Raw genomic sequence first — 19016 nt, 5'->3', positions numbered from 1 at the left:
CAACAATGTGGCATATAAGCAACACCAACATAACTGTCAAATACATAGTCAAAAATATAGCGAGTAATAGCTAAGTATGAGTAAAACAAATAGACTGGATGTATTCTACTCTTTGAAAGCTTTCCAACAACATATGACACATGGCTATTTGATAAGCTTGATGTTTTTAATGATTGCAATAATATGTACAGTGCACTTATTTTTCTTCCATAAATTATCAAAACAGAACACTTCCGATTTGTCTGCAAATATCAAAGCACTTGTTCAAGTTTGGTCATAATGACTATATCCATTGTAAAGTAGAGCTTCAAACAATACCTATTTTGTGTTGGTCAAAACTTTAGTTATTAATATTTTGACTATTTATTTTTCTCGCGGGTCTGCCAGCAGCCCATCCGAGCTTAAAGAGTTAAAAGATAAATTACTGAATGACCAATGGTTTACGTGGATCTCGCCTTCAGATTGCATGGAACCAGTCAAAACAAACTTTAACTCTCAACACGAAAAAAATAAGTGTGCTGAAATTTGCCACTATACTACTAAATCACAGAATGAAATTAGGTTGTATATGCAAGTGATTTCCTCGCATTGTAGGGGGTTGCTCATGGAGAAAAAGATTGATCTTGGGATTTTAAGAATCGATATGGCTCAAATGAAGATCGTGATCAATCAGAAAATCTGTATTTTTGCCCAGCCTGATTTGGATATTAAAATACATCGCATAAAGACGCATCACACAAGGTTTGATGTCAATGACGCCAAATGCAGTTTGTTATTCCATATCATGTAACTGATAAGGATGATAAATGACTCGCACCAACTTGAATTTTAATCTGTTCCTTACGCAGGATTCGTACAGATGCTTCAAAGTTAAATTCAAGGACTTTTCAAGCATATTTTTATTTGTTTTCAAGGACTATATTCAAGATGTCATTAAAACAAATTCTTTATTTGTTAATTTTAAATAAAAATATTTTATTCATCCAGTTAATTTATTATTGAATAACACCACTTATTACAACATATCTCAATGTGCATCTTTAACTGCACATTCTCACAGTAACAATTCTTGGTTCATTCATGACGAAATTGATGTGCAATTGTAGTGTGCTCCCTTAAAACTCACTTCGCTTTCCAACAAAAGTGAATAACTGGCTCCATAAACAGTAGTCCATACGACTCATGTGCTGTGTTCCATGTTTTCTAAAGTCACACAACAGATTTATGTGAGGAACTGACTGAAATTGCAAATGGGTCATTCTCTTATTTTTTGGGGGATTTTCTCCCCAATTTGGAATGCCCAATTCCCAATGCACTCTAAGTCCTTGTGGTGGCGTAGTGACTCGCCTCAATCCGGGTGGCGGAGGACGAATCTCAGTTACCTCTGTGTCCGAGACCGTCAATCCGCACATCTTATCACGCAGCTTGTTGAGCGCATTACCGCGGAGACATAGCGCACGTGGAGGCTTCATGCTATTCTCCGCCGCAACCATGCACAACTCACCACGCACCCAACCGAGAGTGAACCATATTATGGCGACCACGAGGAGGTTATCCCATGTGACTCTACCCTCCCTAGCAACCGGGCCAATTTGGTTGCTTAGCAGACCTGGCTGGAGTCACTCAGCACGCCCTGGATTTGAACTCGTGACTCCAGTAACACTAAGGTTAAATGGATTACAACACCAAATTCTGAGGTTCCAATGTGGTACAACACCAATTTAGTTTTGTGTGAAAATATTAGTTAAAATGTGAAATAATAACTTTTTAACATGCTGGGAAAAATCACTATATGCATATTTAAGCAGCCTCTGAACTCTGACCTTAATTCTTTTCCCTTTTTGTATTTAACTTAAAAAAAAAAAAAGAAAAACGTTTTAACATTGATAACACCAATGCCATGAAATCAAGGGACAAACATTCTTTTTACATTATTTAAATTATTAATAATAATTTTGATTTGCTTTTTTGCACACTTGTTCGGCCTTGCACTAATGCTTGTATTTAAAATAAGCACAAAATAAACACAAATAACTTTTAATGTCATACAAGTGGTGTACCAGATGAAGGGGATACAGATTTTACTTCAGGCAACTGACAATTTCAAATATATTTTCAAAAAAATGTGCAAAACAGTCTCAAGCCATTTCATATTATTAAAGGTTAGGTTATAGAATGATACTTTAAATTTTTTTTTTTTTGGAAAGCTTTTTCATGACTTAAAAAATCGAGGCACATGTTTATCAACATATTTTGATACTGACCCAAATTTTATCAGAAACAACCTATTTTGCTACACTGCTCACAAAACTGAATTCTCCATTGTTCTGCATTCAAATCTCAGAACACTTTGCAACTCATCTAATTTTTTCACTCTGGAGAGTAATTTTTAATTAAAACTGATAGTTGCAAGGATTCTTATGTGTTAAATCCACCACAGCAGAATCTATAAAATATATTTTTAAATCCTCCAGTAACAATTGATTGTAAATGGCCCATTCTGAACAGCACTGCCAAAAGTAACAGGTGCCACGTGACAGTGCCGTCTATGCGCTGCTTCAGCAGTGGTCTGGACCTCTGCCCATAAAAAGAAAGGTTAAAAAGAACCGACTCAGTCATTTGTTTGTAAATTTGACTCCACTGGTCGCATTTCTTGCTGCACATGCAACTGAATAGCACGTCTTGAAACACTGTCACTGTGTTAGTACGGTGTTTCATCTGCACCAGCAGAAGAATGTACAGTATGTTTCTGATCCGTTAACGGAACCGACAGTCAAGAAAATCATCCAGTATTTTTTTTTTATTTTATTTTTTTTTAAGCGGTTCTGAATAAGAAGCATATAGCACACAGAGAGAAGTATGCAAAAAAATATTCAAAGAAATCCATTATTCTCTGATTCATGACACAAGCCATGTGTGAAAGCAAGAAGCGGGAAGAGGGGAATGTGCTGTTTGACTGTAGCAGTGCGGGGGCGGGGGTGTATTCAAGCACTTCAAGCACATTGTACTAACTCTGCTTAGACAAAGCTATTGTATAGCTTCAGAAGACTTGAAATATAGCGCACAAGTCACATGGACAACTGATATAGTACTTTCATGGTTTTATGGTCAACTGTATGGAAAAGAGCAGAACAAACGTAATGCGAAATATCTCTTGTGTGTTCATGCAAGAAAGTCATAAGGGGTTGGAACAACTTTAGAGTGCGTAAATGACAATTTTAATTTTTAGGTGAACTTATTTATTAATAGTTTGGACTATTAATGGGCTGGAACTTAAAACATCCATTTAAATTGATCTAACAGTGATATACAATATTTTAGAATATGTTCTTTCCTAGCATGCATCTAAAAAGAAGAGCCTTCTTTGTCAGCCTTTACTTCACTGAAATTTACAATTTCATAAGCTGTTTCTTCTTGAATTTTCCCTAAAGGAGCCCCAAAGTCTGAATGTTTGTCTATCTATATCATGAAAGGAGGCAGCATTTTAACTTGTCTGAAAAGTAAACAAGCAAACTTTTAAATAAACATCCGAGTTTTTATGAAACCCATTATTTGAGCTTTTCTGCATGTCAATTACACAGTTATTCATTTTTAATTAGCAGTTAATACTCTGAGGGAAGTTACAGCAATATTGAGCATGAGTACTTTAAGGAGTGTTTAAGGCAACATGAAATGACATTGACGACACACTTTCATAATGAGACTAATTTTTAAAAGAAACTGGATAATCAACAAGAAAAAAAGCACAGGTGGGACTTGATCCATTGGCATAGTTTAAGAAAGAAGGTCTCTACATAACAGGTGGTTGGAAAGGAAGGGGTTAAAAAGAGGGCTTGGTGACATCTGCAGAAAAGGAAAGTCGCTTTCAGAGGCGTTTTGATGAAAGATTTTGAAGCAAACCTTTTTTAGTAATCATGTCCACAGGCGAATAGTTTACAGTAAGACCAAGAATGTATTAAGTAAACTATCAAATTTTATTTCAAGTTGAACATCCTGTTCTCAGATGTAAAGAGAAAATGACATTGTGATCCTACCTGATCGTAAAGCTTTCCCACAAGTTTGAGATGTTTCTCTCCACCCTCAGAGAAGACCACGCCATTCCTCTGCTGGGCCATCAAAAGACAGAGCGGCAGTGCAAGTTCGTGATCCAGAAGAGCATCCTTCAGACGCTGAGATGACTTCTTAGTGTTCCTGATCTGCCCAAAGTAGCCACCCTACACACACACACACACACACGCACACACTCTTCAGAAGGCCCTTCAAATAGGCTCAAACATCTCAATTCAACAACGTAGCGAACGCTGTCAGCCTGAAGTTGACTAGTCTCTTTGAATGTAATTTACAAAACGTGTCTGTTGGAAATACAGTAAATGTAGGCAAGGGAAGACTCATTCATATTAATGAGGAAAGCTCTGATTTGTCAGGGTTAGGTTTAGGGGATGGGTTAGGGTTGGGTTGAAGTTTCTCTTACCAATCAGGTAGCGCTTTCCTGATGAATATTAATTCATCATCCAATCTGTTACCTGCTTTACTCATGAATATACACCGATCAGCCACAACATTAAAACCACCTGCCTAATATTGTGTAGGTCCCCCTTGTGCCGCCAAAACAGCGCCAACCCGCATTTCAGAATAACATTCTGAGATACTATTCTTCTCACCACAACTGTACAGAGTGATTATCTGAGTTACCGTAGACTTTGTCAGTTCAAACCAGTCTGGCCATTCTCTGTTGACCTCTCTCATCAACAAGGCATTTTCATCCACAGAACTACCGCTCACTGGATGTTTATAGTTTTTTGGCATCATGCCACGCTCCAAATCACTGAGTCACATTTTTTCCCCATTCTGATGGTTGATGTGAACATTAACTGAAGCTCCTGACCTGTATCAGCTTGATTTTATGCACTGCATCCACAGGATTGACGGATTAGATAATCGCGTGGATGATTGTTGGTGCCAGACGGGCTGGTTTGAGTATTTCTGTAACTGCTGGTCTCCTGAGATTTTCATGCACAACAGCCACTAGAATTTACTCCGAATGGTACCAAAAACAAAAAACATCCAGTGAGCAGCAGTTCTGTGGATGGAAATGCCTTGCTGATGAGAAAGGTCAACAGAGAATGGCCAGACTGGTTTGAACTGACAAAGTCTACGGTAACTCAGATAACCACTCTGTACAATTGAGGTGAGAAGAATATAGTCTATACTAAGATGCGGGTCGGCACTGTTTTGGCGGCACGAGGGGGACCTACACAATATTAGGCAGGTGATTTTAATGTTGTGGCTGGTCAGTGTAAATTACTTCCCCTGTCTTATTCGACTTGACTAATGGGCTTGACTAGTCGACTGTTAAAAATCAGTATTCGTGCAACACCTACTGGAAACACATTTTTTAAATGACCTGATATTTCCAGGTTTTCCATGACAGTAGTAACCCTGGTGCTTACAACTTTTGAAAATTAGCATTACTGGGTGAGAAGTCATGACTAACTTTAAATGTATACACCTATAATCAATGTCCCTTGTGGTAACACATTAATTGCCTCAGCATTTTCAAGAATTAATTGTTAGACCTCTATTTGCAATGCAAACCAGCCTAAACTAGGTAGATATTTGACTTGCAGAGCAATATTGCTTTACAGACTAATAAGCTAAAATGTAACTTTAGCTGCATCTCATAACAGGAGCTTTGTACAACTGGAGTTTTCTGCATCATGAGGAGGATAAAACATTGTTCATCACTCCTAAAAAAACTGTATGGATTGCACATTTTCAACACTATCTGACACAAGATTTTTCAACCTTTCTCTCTCCTTGTCTGTGGTCCCCACATGCTTTAAAACATCCACCATTGTGCCTGTACCAAAGTCATCCAAAATCACTTGCTTAAATGACTGGTGTCCTGTTGCTCTGACCCCCATCATCAGCAAATGCTTTGAGAGACTATTCAGAGATTACATCTGCTCTGTGCTGCCTCCATCACTGGACTCACTGCAGTTTCCTTACCGCAACAACCCCTCCACTGATGATGCCATTGCATTTACAATACACACTTCTCTCTCCCACCTGGAAAAAAGGAACACTTGTGAGAATGCTGTTTATAGACTACAGCTCAGCATTCAACACCATAGTGCCCTCCAAGCTTTATGTGAAACTCAAACTCTGGGCTTAAACAGCTCGCTGTGCAGCTGGATCCTGGACTTCCTGTCAAGCAGACGCCAGGTGGTTAGAATGGGCAGCAACATCTCATCACTGACCCTCAACACTGGAGCCCCGCAGGGCTGTCAGCCCACTCCTGTATTCCCTGTACACACATGATTGTGTGGCAATACACAGCTCCAATGCCATCATTAAGTTTGCTGATGATACGACGGTGGTAGGTCTGATCACTGACAATAATGAAACAGCCTACAGAGAGGAGGTGCACACTCTGACACGCTGGTGTCAGGAGCACAACCTCTCCCTCAACATCAGCAAGACAAAGGAGCTTGTGGTGGACTTCAGGAGAAAAGACAGAGAAAACAGTCCATTCACCATCAATGGAGCACCGGTGGAGAGAGTCAGCAGTTTCAAGTTCCTCGGTGTCCACATCACTGAGGAACTCACATGGTCCATCCACACTGAGGCCATTGTGAAGAAGGCTCATCAGCGCCTCTTCTTCCTGAGACGGCTGAGGAAGTTTGGAATGAACCGCCACATCCTCACATGGTTCTACACCAGCACTGTAGAGAGCATCCTGACTGGCTGCATCTCCGCCTGGTACGGTAATAGCACCGCTCACAACCGCAAAGCCCTGCAAAGGGAGGTGCGAACTGCCAGACACATCATCGGAGGTGAGCGTCCCTCCCTGCAGGACTTCTATACCAGGCGGTGTGTGAAAAAAGCTCGGAGGATCAGAGACTCCAGCCACCCGAGCCATGGGCTGCTCTCACTGCTACCATCAGGCAGGTGGTATTGCAGCATCAGGACCCGCACCAGTCGACTTCATGACAACTTCGTCCCCCAAGCAATCAGATTTTTGAACTCTTGATCTCCCACGATCAAAATACATCAGCACTGCACTTTATCAATCTTATTATCTCACACTGGACTGTCTGAAATTATATTCTCTCTTAACAACACACTGGCAACTGACGATCAACTGACTGATGATCTGATGATCAATACAGTACAATACAACCTACTGTATATTTTATATATACTATATATACACTATTTTTTATTGTATAATGTGTATTCTATATTGTGTGTATTGTATACTGTATATTGTATGTTATTATTTGTATATTGTGTTGTGTGTAATTATGTGTATATTAGTATATTGTGTTGTGTCATTATGTGTATATTAGTTATGTACATTGTGATGTGTAAATCTGTTTATTGTAAATTGGTATATGTCTCATCACTGTCATGACTGCTATGTTGCTCGGAACTGCACCCAAGACTTTCACTCACTATTGCACTTGTGTATATGGTTTTGTGACAATAAAAGTGAAGATAAATTGGAAGTTTTAACTGACATTCAAACCACCAATAAGCACAATGCAGGCATTAAAACTAAAAGAATTGAAATAAAAGTTAAGGAATTTACTTTAAAATAAAGAGAACACTAATTAACATGCATGCCCATACATAAATCAAACATTGTCAGAAATTTGTATTTTCCTTACTTTCATGTTCAAAACCTTTATAACTTTCTACACAAATGTTCACTTTCATTGCATCTTTTTTTCCATACAATGAAAGTGAATAGTGACGGAGGCTGAAAGTCCATCTCCTTTTGTGTTCCACAGATGTCAGTCAGTAATACAGGTTTGGAACAACATGACAGTAGTTAAGTAACAGAATTTTCATTTTAAGTGTCCAAATACTTTTCAGGACAACTGTAAGCAAAAACAAAGTATCCTTCACATGTGTGGTGTACCTCTGCTTTGAGCTGCTCTCCACCTGTCATGGCCTCAAGCTGCTCCACTGTCATCTCATCAGTGATCTCAATGCCTGCCATCTTCTGCACCACTTCCTTCAGGATCAGCAGGTCAAAACTGACAACACAAAACATGTTTAATTGAACACATTAATAATTTAAGCCCTTGATGAACAGCAAGCTGCTCTTTGGGAGTTTTACGTACCTAATGACCCGGGCCATTCAAGAAATTACATAATAAATTACAAATAAACTCCATTTTGTCACCGTTTATTTTGCTGTTTAAACGGAAACAATTATAATCAACCTCTATTCTACTGAATAATAATACTTTAATACCCATATGTTCGCATATATGCAGACCTGTCCAGATCTATACATTATCCAGATTATCTCAGCATTAACAGTCAGTCAACACTCGTGTGTCAAACAGTGGGCAGTTTAAGGGCGTTGAGGCAATGCTGAACACAGTGCTGAGTAAGGGACAGCTTCACATAACTGCCTGCCTACACACATCCCTCCGGGGTCTTCAAGAATAACCTACACATCATTAAAATGTCTGTTTCTAATCATGGAGAACTGTCCACAGAACAGCTCTGCGTACAACTGAGCATAGAGAAATATGCTGTTATTTTAGCCTCGCTAAATGCTGTGAAATAAAGCTTCAGAAACCCCTAAAAGTCTCCTAACTGTATTTTATATTTATTTAGAACATGTTTTGAGTAACAGCATTACAAATGTATTTTTGGAAGTAGCTGCAAATACCACAATATATCCCAACCATTTATAAACTTGAGCCTTTGGTTTCCTTAAAGGTTTTGGCTAAACAGTCACCATTAATTGGTTCTAACTATATTGAACATTGTCAAGTACGGTTGTCCAAGGTGGTAAAATTTAGAAATCTTTTAAAAATATAATTGTAAAATATCTAGATGAGCTTACATGTGTCAAGTTCGCAGAAACGTGATCTTTGTGTCCATGCTGATTTCATAAATTTTTGAAAAACATTTATAGCATTTTCTACTGGTTTAATGACTTTGAAATGTCAAGTGGTGTAACTACCAAGTAAAATGCATTAAAATAATTTTAATTTCTTGTGCCTTGAGTACACTTGCTTGGCGATATAAAATAAATGTTTTCAAGATATTTTTATAAAAAAATAAAATAAATACCACTATATCCGATTACACCGTCAAAATTGCCCGCCATACGCATGATATAGTCTACTTGCATTTGATGGGTGGTAATTTCATACCCTGTGCTGCTATTTAATATATTTGGTGACTTCCCAGCTCTATGGTTTTATAATTTCCCTATGTTGTCGATCACCTTCTGTCAATGAGTGTTGCAATCGGCATCGGATATTTGTCAGATATCGCCGATATCCGATTACATCGTCCGATCGCCCAGCCCTAGAGTAAATCATTATTTTAAAAAAAGTTCAAGTATATTTTTCAAGGTAAAAAATATTTTTCATGAATATCATGAATTTTTAAGTCATGAGTTTCAAGACATTTTCTTAGGGTTCCTCCATTTGAACAAAATGTGCCTTTTCATAAAAATGTAAAAATGTAAAAACTTCTCACAGTCATGAGGGTCTAAAGAAAAAAAAAAAAGAGGATCCCTTGTCACATGACAAAAAAAATAAAAATACCAACCAATAACAATACTATTTTGATAACTTTTTTAAATGTTTTCTTCTTAGTTTAAGTATCATTTACCATTTACCATTTAAAATAAAGCTCTGTTGTGAATCTGTATCCAAAGTACACAAAAAGTCTTTGTTAATATCCAAGTTGGACGTGATGAAAATATTTTCTTGCAAAGTTAATAACTGCCCTAACCTGGAGACATAAGACCAATTTAATAACTTGTGGCTCGAGTCTTTGTGAGTAATTCATTCAAAAGAACCGGCACAATAATCTCTAGTAATTTCTTCGTGAATCAGACTAGACTGGTCACGCACTATGTTGCGTGAATCGTGTTGTCTATTTACTGTTTTTGCATTATCTCCTCAAATTCAATTTAGACTGCAAGCTCACAACGCAGAGTATATTGCAACACCTTTGCACAATTTTTTAAAAAGGAAACATGTCAGGGATTTTTAACGGCTGGTTTGACTAAATTCAATCTGGTGTAAATTAGTAAAATAGAGTAATGCTGAAATAAATACCTTTCTTGTCAATACTACAACTACAGTCTGTGCTGCAAACTGTAAAATGAAATCAATTTTCATCAACAAAGTTAAACGCACTCATACCTCTTGCCTGCTTTCAGCTGGTTGGTCACATACTGTAAAAGACCAGCCAACTCGATGGGATATTTCCGGAAAACAGCTCCACAAAGACTTGCAAGACCTGAGGAAAAACGCCAAGACAAAAGCATAATATTAACATAAGCATTTGCATTAGAATCTGTAAAAGGGCAAGACAAGAAGGTCACACGGCCGCATTTGTGCTTCAAATTGGTTTGTGGAAACACTCAAGCAGCAAGGCCAAGCTGTTTAAAGAAATGACATTTCACGTCCATTAAGAATGTCAGACGAAAGGATCAATTTATTCAGCATCTCGACATATCAAAGAGGCTTTTCAGAGGAAGGGAGGAAATGCGGCACTCACTCTGCAGCCATGATGAAATGGTTGTGTCATCGTGTTTCATCTTCTCTTTCTCTGGGTTGGCTAAAGCTTCAATAATGCAATCTGCCCACACGGTCAAGGGTTTTAGACACACCACGGCTCGCTCTTTTCAAGATAACAAATCCGTTATAAATGGCAGATGCTGTTAAATCTACTAATCACATACAGTGCAAAAGTTTGAGTCCACGAGTGAAAATGCTTCTACTTAGTACAAATATTTTAATAACAACTTATATTACCAGCAAACCAATTTGAGAAAAACGTTGAAATATGTACACCATTTTCTGAAGAAGTATTTGTTCTACCATACCAAGAAATTCAAAAAACGTATGTACATTTCTTAACGTTTTTCTCAAACTGTTATGCAAAAAAATATTTGTATCAAATGTAAGAGTACAAAAAATAAGCATTTTCACAAGTGGACTATTTTTGCACCTCACTGTATTCATTCTTTTTTTCACATTCAATAGAAAATTAAATCTATATTTCTCTGCTGCTATGCAAAAAGTGCAAAAACACCTTTTTCCCTAATTTCAAAGACACAAAACTGTCAATGTTGGTGATGATGAAGTCAAGGTGAGCGATTACACACTATTTTAATTACATACAAATAACTGGAGTTTTGAAGAGATCAGCAAGTTCCTGAGAGAGCTGTAATTAGTGTAGGGGGAAGATTATTATACTATAGGAGTGTAATTGTAACAAAGGATACAGGCCAGCACATCATAGTTGAGAGACGTGAGGTATTTAAGAGAGTCCACCACTGGAGTTATGAGGTTGTCGTACCACTGGATCTGAGACAGAATCTGAAAGAAAGAGACAAAGATTACATTTCATGAGGATTTATTTGTTTCCGTTTGGTAGTGATGTACTTCTCGATGAATCGACAGCATGTGTAGCATAATGTTGATTGCAACAAAACTTATTTGATTCGTCCCTCATTTATTTAAAAGTAGCAAAAATCGCAGTTACTGTAAGGCACTTTCAATGGAAGTGAATGTGGCTTGTCCATAAATGTTAAAATACACAGTGCTTAAAAAAAATAGCCACAAGATGTAAACATTATGAAATTGAAAACGTGATGGCTCGTGACGTATTGAATCATAATTTACAGTATGTGTCGTGGTGTGTATCTAATCGTGAAGAAAACGACGATACACAGCTCTATTAAGAAGAGAGTTTGTTTTTTGTGAGTTAAAGATGGATCGAAATCAAGTGAACAAAAGGTGAGAGTCTTAGCCCATCACACCGCAACAAAATACGGCTTGTTTTCCAATATAAATATTAAAAACGTTAATTTACTTTAGAAGCTGTACTGCAGAAGAACAATTTGTTAGAGAATGTTAAATATTACACTTAAAATTTAAATATAAAAAAAAAAACATCCTTAAAACAAGAAATATTTACCTGAGAAGCAACATAAGATATAAGTGTATTTCATCTTTACTGCACTGACAGAAGTATTAAAAAAAAGAAAGAAATTCACTTGTATATAAAATACACTTCTATTCAAGATATTCTCTGAAAGCAAGTCTAAATATCTTATATGTTGCTTCTCAAGTAAATGTATCTTGTTTTAAGGATTTTGAGATTTTTAAATGGAAAACAAGACAAAAACACTTAATAAAAAAACAAAACAAAAAAAAAAACAAATGCAGTGATTTTTTTACCGCATTAATAAGTTTGAACTTTACAGAACACATCGCAAGAACAGCTAGATCATGCAGATTTGCGATATATAAAATTTGGAAGATCAGACCCTTCTTATGCGAGCATGCTACACAACTCCTTGTCCAAGCTCTTGTTATATCTATACTGGACTACCGTAATGCTCTTCTGGCAGGACTTCCTGCATGTAGAGTCGAACCTCTGCAATCGATCCAAAACGCGGAGGCACGATTGGTTGTCAACGAGCCTAAGAGAGCGCACGTCACAATTCTCTTCATCAAATTTCAATGGTTGCTCGCTACTTCAAGTTATGCGCCATCCAGAAATTTATGATCAGTGGGCGAGCAGCGCCTTGTGGTGCCATCTCACAAAGGCAAAAAAAGATCACTCTCCCGGACGTTCACCTCAACTGTTCCTCACTGGTGGAATAACCTGCCAAACACCACCCGAGCAGCCACCTCAAGTCGCATTTTTTTTTAATCGAGCACTAGACCCAATTCTACTAATGCAATAAATGTTTCTTCTTGAAAAAAAATTTATAATAAAAAACAAACATTCTTTCACAACAGTCTCTTACCTTCCTCTCTACTTGTGCTTCTCTGAACAATTTTGCAACATTGTATTACAGCACTTATTACTGCCTCCTTAGGATGAATCATTTCTGTTGTATTCCTCATTTGTAAGTCACTTTGTATAAAAGCGTCTGCTAAATTAATAAATGTAAAACAGGTGATTCTTGGTGCCGTCACAGTTTAAAAGACTACTCAGCCAAACAGGAAAATGTATTGTCTGATGCGATAATCTAAAATACCAAATACAAGCTGATTTATTGGTCGAACCCTACATATAACTGTACACAGATGAGGTTAGTATGTGATTATCACATTAACGTGATTCAGTCACATTGAATCACATTAACACGTATGACATTTACATCATACGGCTGTACTATTGAAACAATGTGTAATTTAATGCTTATTGACTGGCCCGATTCACTTCCATTGTATGTGCCTTTCTGTAACTGCGATTTTTTCTTTTTTTTTTCTTTTTTTTTTTTATATAAACGAGGGACGAGTCAAAATCATTTTTGTCGTAATCAAATTTATGCCACAAATGCTGTCGATTGAGCTTAACTTGTATTGAACATTTCTTTTAGCGGTGGGTCCGTGGGAGGTGCTATATGGCAAGCCATTTTATCACTTAAAACACTGAAGTCCCTGAATGCATACGTTTAAAAAGCTTAGAATCTGAACACTCACTTTTGCATTTAGTTACATAAAGGTTACGTTGCAGAAATGTTTTAATGTTTATAGAAGTCCTTCACATTGCACTTAGACAAGTCATATATCAAATGAAAACTCTCATTCTCAGGGAGGTGACAGTTATTTTGTTGCCATAATACCACAGTTTTAATTATTTTCAAAAATATCACAAAGTGAAATTTTATTTCGGTAAGGCTTAAAATGCAAATGTCTCTTTTCTGTGCTGACTACTGACCTGTAAGCCACAAATAGCCTCAAATTTTATATAAAATCTTACCTTGGGTTGTTAAAGAAATTACTTGTTTACTTATTTGTTATCTTGCTTGAAGGAATAATCCAACGTTGTGTCAAAACAATTTCGAACTAAATATGAAGTCCGGTAGAAAAAGTATGAGAAACAAATCATCAGCAAAACAGGTTCCCATCTATTGAAGATTAAATGTTACACATCATTGTAAAGCTGTGATTCTCAACTTTCCAATGACACTTAGATTAGGCTTAGAAGCCAAGATATTCAACAAAACAATGTGGAAGCACTCGGCACTTAAAAGAAAAAAGTCTTGTTGTCTATGGGTGACGCCGATGTGAGAGCTAAAATGCGTTAGAACACCACCTACATTTCAGATCAGTATAATGTGATGGAAGTTATTTTTTCTAACACTTGCTACCATCCAGTGGAATAAAAAAGACGATTTGCTTGAAAATAGAGGACACAGAACTGAAATGGCATGCTTTTACACTTTAGACAAAAAAAATAAAATAATTATGTTTACATTAAAACTGAAAACGTATACAATGTTATTTATTATTGCAATCATTTCGTAAAATACAGGGGGTTATCTCTAATATGAGATTTTTTTTTATTTTTATTAAATTAGTCCACTGTATGTGTGAACGGGGAGCTTTTAAATGTGTGAACAATTTAAGGCGGCAACCCAAAAAACCTGCAGAGTATAAGAGGTTAAGAAAGTAAACAGGGTTCATACTGATTTCATGTTTAACTGTGGAAAGGGTTTGCCAATTCAGTAGCACTAAAGGTGGTTTATTAACTTAGACAAGCATGGGAAGATTCAGTCCTCTGCCAGATATGGAATAATACAGCCTTTGCCTGAGCCAATCTCACCACTGAATCAGATTTTTTTCTTTTTTTCAGAAATGCTAATGAAGTTATAGTCTTGCCAACGTCAGCCACTTCAAAACCTTTTCTTTTCAATACACGAGAACAAAACACTCACCAGTGAAGACGTGCACAGCATGAACAGTGACGGCAGCATGAGTTTCTTTATAACTAATCCCACAGAAAGGAGTTTTTGACGGAAACTCTCAGTCACACAAAGATCTGTCAGGCATGGTCAGCGCAGTCATGAATGGAGATGCATGTAATTACCGCTAGCCTGCTTACTAAATCGGCCTAAATTGAGCCTCACGCTCATTCTTTCATTCTCATGTTGGGCATTAGGCCACATTTCTGAGTTTATATATGTGCTTTTTAGTCTCAGGAGCAATGAAAATTGATGGCACACTGTGGATTTTAAAGAAACCTTGTAAAAGCCCAGCATTAGTCGAACAGACAATTCTGGCTGTCGTGAGCAATGAAATACTCACATAATCAAAGAGAATGGTGGGGTTACTGTGGCTTAACTTCCCGATCTGTCGTCCGGAGGGCTTCACATTCTCCTTAGTCAGTCGCCTGGGGAAGAAAACGAGAAACAGAGGGTGAAAAGTTAAAATGAGTGAATCAGAATGTGTGACACAGGTGGACAGAATGAGAGAGAGCAAAAGTGGACCATTCACAATACATGTTCTCTTCTCTCACCATTAAGAGCAGAAATACGCAGATATAATCAACCAGATCGATTAATTGGTTCATATTGGATCATTCTGATAACTACATTACCTTGGCCAATTAGCCGCAGTGTGTCCAAAATATAACCACATCCTTACAAACGTATAATGGACATTTCTTTTCATATAATTTGTTTTTTATTTTTTTAAGAGCTGTCAGAATTATCACATTAACGCATGTGATTAATTTAAAATGTTTAATGCGTCAATTTCTTAATAGCGATTAACGCATTTATCGTTAATACAGCATAAACACTGGTGTAAAGGGTGGAAACTTTGTAATGTGTCCGCCCGGAGTCATTACACTGATGCACACAGCACAGCACCAGAGCCCTTCTACCAAGGAGTGCCTACAAGCTTAGCATACAAGCTTAAACATTCTATGGGCGGAACCGTCTTAACATGCAAAGTTGACCATTACGCTCTCCCCAATGATAGAGCTGCGGAGGTTATTATCTCATTAAATAAAAGAATCTCTGACAGCACTTCCCTGTCAGTGTTAAAATGATGGAGAAAGGAACTCTTAGCACTATTTGATGTACAAAACAGCCCAGATGGGACTTGTGACAGAAATCAAATATTGTTCTCAGTTATGTCATACAATGGCAGTTCGTGAGACAGTCTGCACACAAGCTTTAAAGCTCACTGCACGAGAGCAGAACGCTGCAGCCGTACGTGAGGTAGGGTGTTCAAGCGAAAACTAATTTTGTTTCACTTCAACAGGACCACCAGCGATATTAACAACAGAAAACACAACATAGCTGCACACAATCCAGAGAACAGAATTTACAAAAATATCTGAAGAGTTTGTAGTCGAAAAATAGATGCATTTCTATGTCCAGGACTAAAGAGGAAGGCAGAGGGAGCGGGAACATCTGTCACCTCTTCTCCATTCTGAACCTGTGTGTGTGTGTGTGTGTGTGTGTGTGTGTGTGTGTGTGTGTGTGTGTTTTGGACCGTGCCACTATACAACGGACACGACTCACAGCGTGACCCCAAATATAGAAACCATTGATCGACAGAATGTCCCATCACCCATCGCAGCTGCTTAGGACAAAAACTCTGATTAACATGGAAAAGATAACTTTTATTATGTGTCGTTTGACATCTGAGAAGGACACGGTGTGACTGTAGCTACCTTCAGCCCCATCTCTCTGGTTCAAACAAATAAGGCTTGTCATTGAAATGCATCTATATTTCAACAAACTCTTCAGACATGTTGTTTAAGTTCTGTTCTCTGGTTTGTGTGCATCCATATTGTGTTTTCTGTTGTTAATATCACTGGTGGTCCTGTTGAAATTAAACAAGACAGGCAAGACGGGCTGGTTTGAGTATGTCTGTAACTGCTGATCTCCTGGGATTTTCACGCTCAACAGTCTCTAGAATTTACTCCGATTGGTGCCAAAAACAAAAAACATCCAGTGAGCGGCAGTTATACAGACGGAAGTGCCTTGTTGAAGAGAGAGGTCAACAGAGAATGGCCAGACTGGTTCGAACTGACAAAGTCTACGGTAACTCAGATAACCACTCTGTACAATTGTGGTGAGAAGAATATAATATCAGAACGCTATTCTGACATGCGGGTTGGAGCTGTTTTGGCGGCACGAGGGGGACCTACACAATATTAGGTAGGTGGTTTTAATGTTGTGGCTGTGTTGTGAATATATTTGTCCAAAATATTTTTTAGCAATGGTGCAGCTCTGGATATCAAATATATAAACAAATACAAACCAATATAAATGTATAAATACATAAATACAATTACACTGTTATAATCTATAATGTACAAATATATATTAATGTATTATAACATGCATACATATGGATATCAGTAGAGGTTTATAATATTGTACATGTGTGCGTTTATATAAATATACACACACACACACACACTGTATATATTAATGAATGATTACACACATGCATATATAGGTATCAGTAAAGGTTAACATGCATATATGGATATTTGTAGAGGTTTATTATAATGGAAGAAAACTCAGTCACATGGGTTTGGAGCAACATGTGGGTGAGTAAATGACAACAGAATGTGCATTTTTGGGTGAATTATCCCTTTAGGTGTTGTGATTCTTGCATTAATTTCCATTTTAATGGTATGACAGAAGCCCTATTGGTGCGAGTACTGAGAGAGTAGACGCTGTCTCTGTCCCATCTCGCTCATGTTTTATGCGTCTTCATGCCTCAGCACCGATTTCTCATCACACATGCCAACGGGAGCGTGATGGACTGTCTCACGTGAGGTGTGCCGTCTCTCGGGTCGTTCTTTATAACGCTTTTAATTGCAAGTGCGGGGGGGCTGTGCTTTCTGCAGACCTGCAGGGCTGCTATGTCTGAAATGTGGCACAAAAGGGCCAATTAAAAAGTAAATTAATAAAGTAGCTGGGGAAAAAAAAACACTTGTGGAGGGCACTGTGCCAATGCTGGCATTGTGGAATTAAGCTGGTGTGTAGCGCCGACAGGGGCTGCAGACCGCTCAGCCATGACGGTGTCATTGGTCTTGATAAGGGAGCCCTGTCTGTCTGTGTGTGTGTGTGTGTGTGTGTGTGTGTGTGTGTGTGTGTGTGTGTGTGTGTGTGTGTGTGTGTGTGTGTTTTCCTGAGCAGTCGCCACATCACATCAGGTGGCTTAATTGGTTTGCTTATCTTCAGAGAACAATGAACAAGCTCAGATGCCATCATCTGATTCCCAGACAGCCAATAAAGCTCACATGGACCATGTTTCTAACATGTACTTATAAAACGAATAGTTCTGATTGATTTTCCGCATTCTAGGGATGTCCAGATACCATTTTTTGGAGACACCGTACAAGTACCAATATTTCCTTTTTGGTACTCAGAAATATGTTTGTTAAATTTTTTGGTAATGTTGTAGTTTTCAAATACAATACTGTGAGAATGATGATTTAAGGACAGTGTTTATGTTTCAGAAACTATTATTTAAAAGACATGATAAATAAAAAAAGGTAATTTTAAGCTGTCACAAAATTATCAAAAATCACAAACAAATTTCACTGAAATTTTTTTTATTTAAAAATAATCACTATAACTAAAACCAAGGGAGCTGACCTGCTGACTTCATTGGTTTCAGCAACTCAAAATACATGTTTTTGGCCTAAGGATACAAGTGCACTGCTTGCATAATGTGCTTTGCTGTCACATGACCTCACTACATTACACTTTTAATTCAGTGAGTGCCGTCCAGTATCCCGGTCAAATAAATACATTTGCATTTTTTATTATTTTTGTTTAAAAATATATCTCAAATTTATATATATATATATATATATATATATATATATATATATATATATATATATATATATATATATATATATACACACACACACACACACACACACACACACACATATCTATATATATATATATATATAAAACATATAATGAGTCACAGTTTTAATGAGTGGTTCGCATTTCCACTCTGGTCCACTTTAGCAGATGTGCAGTACATAGTCATCTGGGTATTCCATGCATATTGCAATTCTGCTTACTGTACACATACTGCATTATTCCAAGAACCAGTATATCATTCTGAGCATTCCGCATGTGTCCATGAATACGGCATAAAGGAAGCAGACTGCATTGAGCTCTGAGATGAAAGTCTAATAGAGATTTCTGAGGAACACTGCTGATTGAATGACGA

The 19016-nt window shown here is 37.5% G+C and overlaps 1 protein-coding gene across 1 annotated transcript in view; it reads right to left on the bottom strand.

Annotated features, from left to right (window-relative positions):
• thoc2 (THO complex 2) overlaps positions 1 to 19016 on the bottom strand; it is a 101751-nt gene that overhangs the window by 45292 nt on the left and 37443 nt on the right. The window contains exons 16-21 of the mRNA XM_051649426.1: positions 15099 to 15183; positions 11276 to 11369; positions 10546 to 10626; positions 10188 to 10284; positions 7928 to 8045; positions 4035 to 4214 (exon numbers count right to left, since the gene is read on the bottom strand). Of these exons, the coding sequence (XP_051505386.1) occupies positions 4035 to 4214; positions 7928 to 8045; positions 10188 to 10284; positions 10546 to 10626; positions 11276 to 11369; positions 15099 to 15183 (655 nt within the window). The remainder of the gene's footprint in view (positions 1 to 4034; positions 4215 to 7927; positions 8046 to 10187; positions 10285 to 10545; positions 10627 to 11275; positions 11370 to 15098; positions 15184 to 19016) is intronic.

Source organism: Myxocyprinus asiaticus, chromosome 22 (assembly GCF_019703515.2).
Source record: "Myxocyprinus asiaticus isolate MX2 ecotype Aquarium Trade chromosome 22, UBuf_Myxa_2, whole genome shotgun sequence".
In the NCBI taxonomy this organism is placed as follows: Eukaryota; Metazoa; Chordata; class Actinopteri; order Cypriniformes; family Catostomidae; genus Myxocyprinus; species Myxocyprinus asiaticus.
Note: the sequence above shows the minus strand (reverse complement) of the source record. Positions and strands in the feature narration are given on the sequence as shown.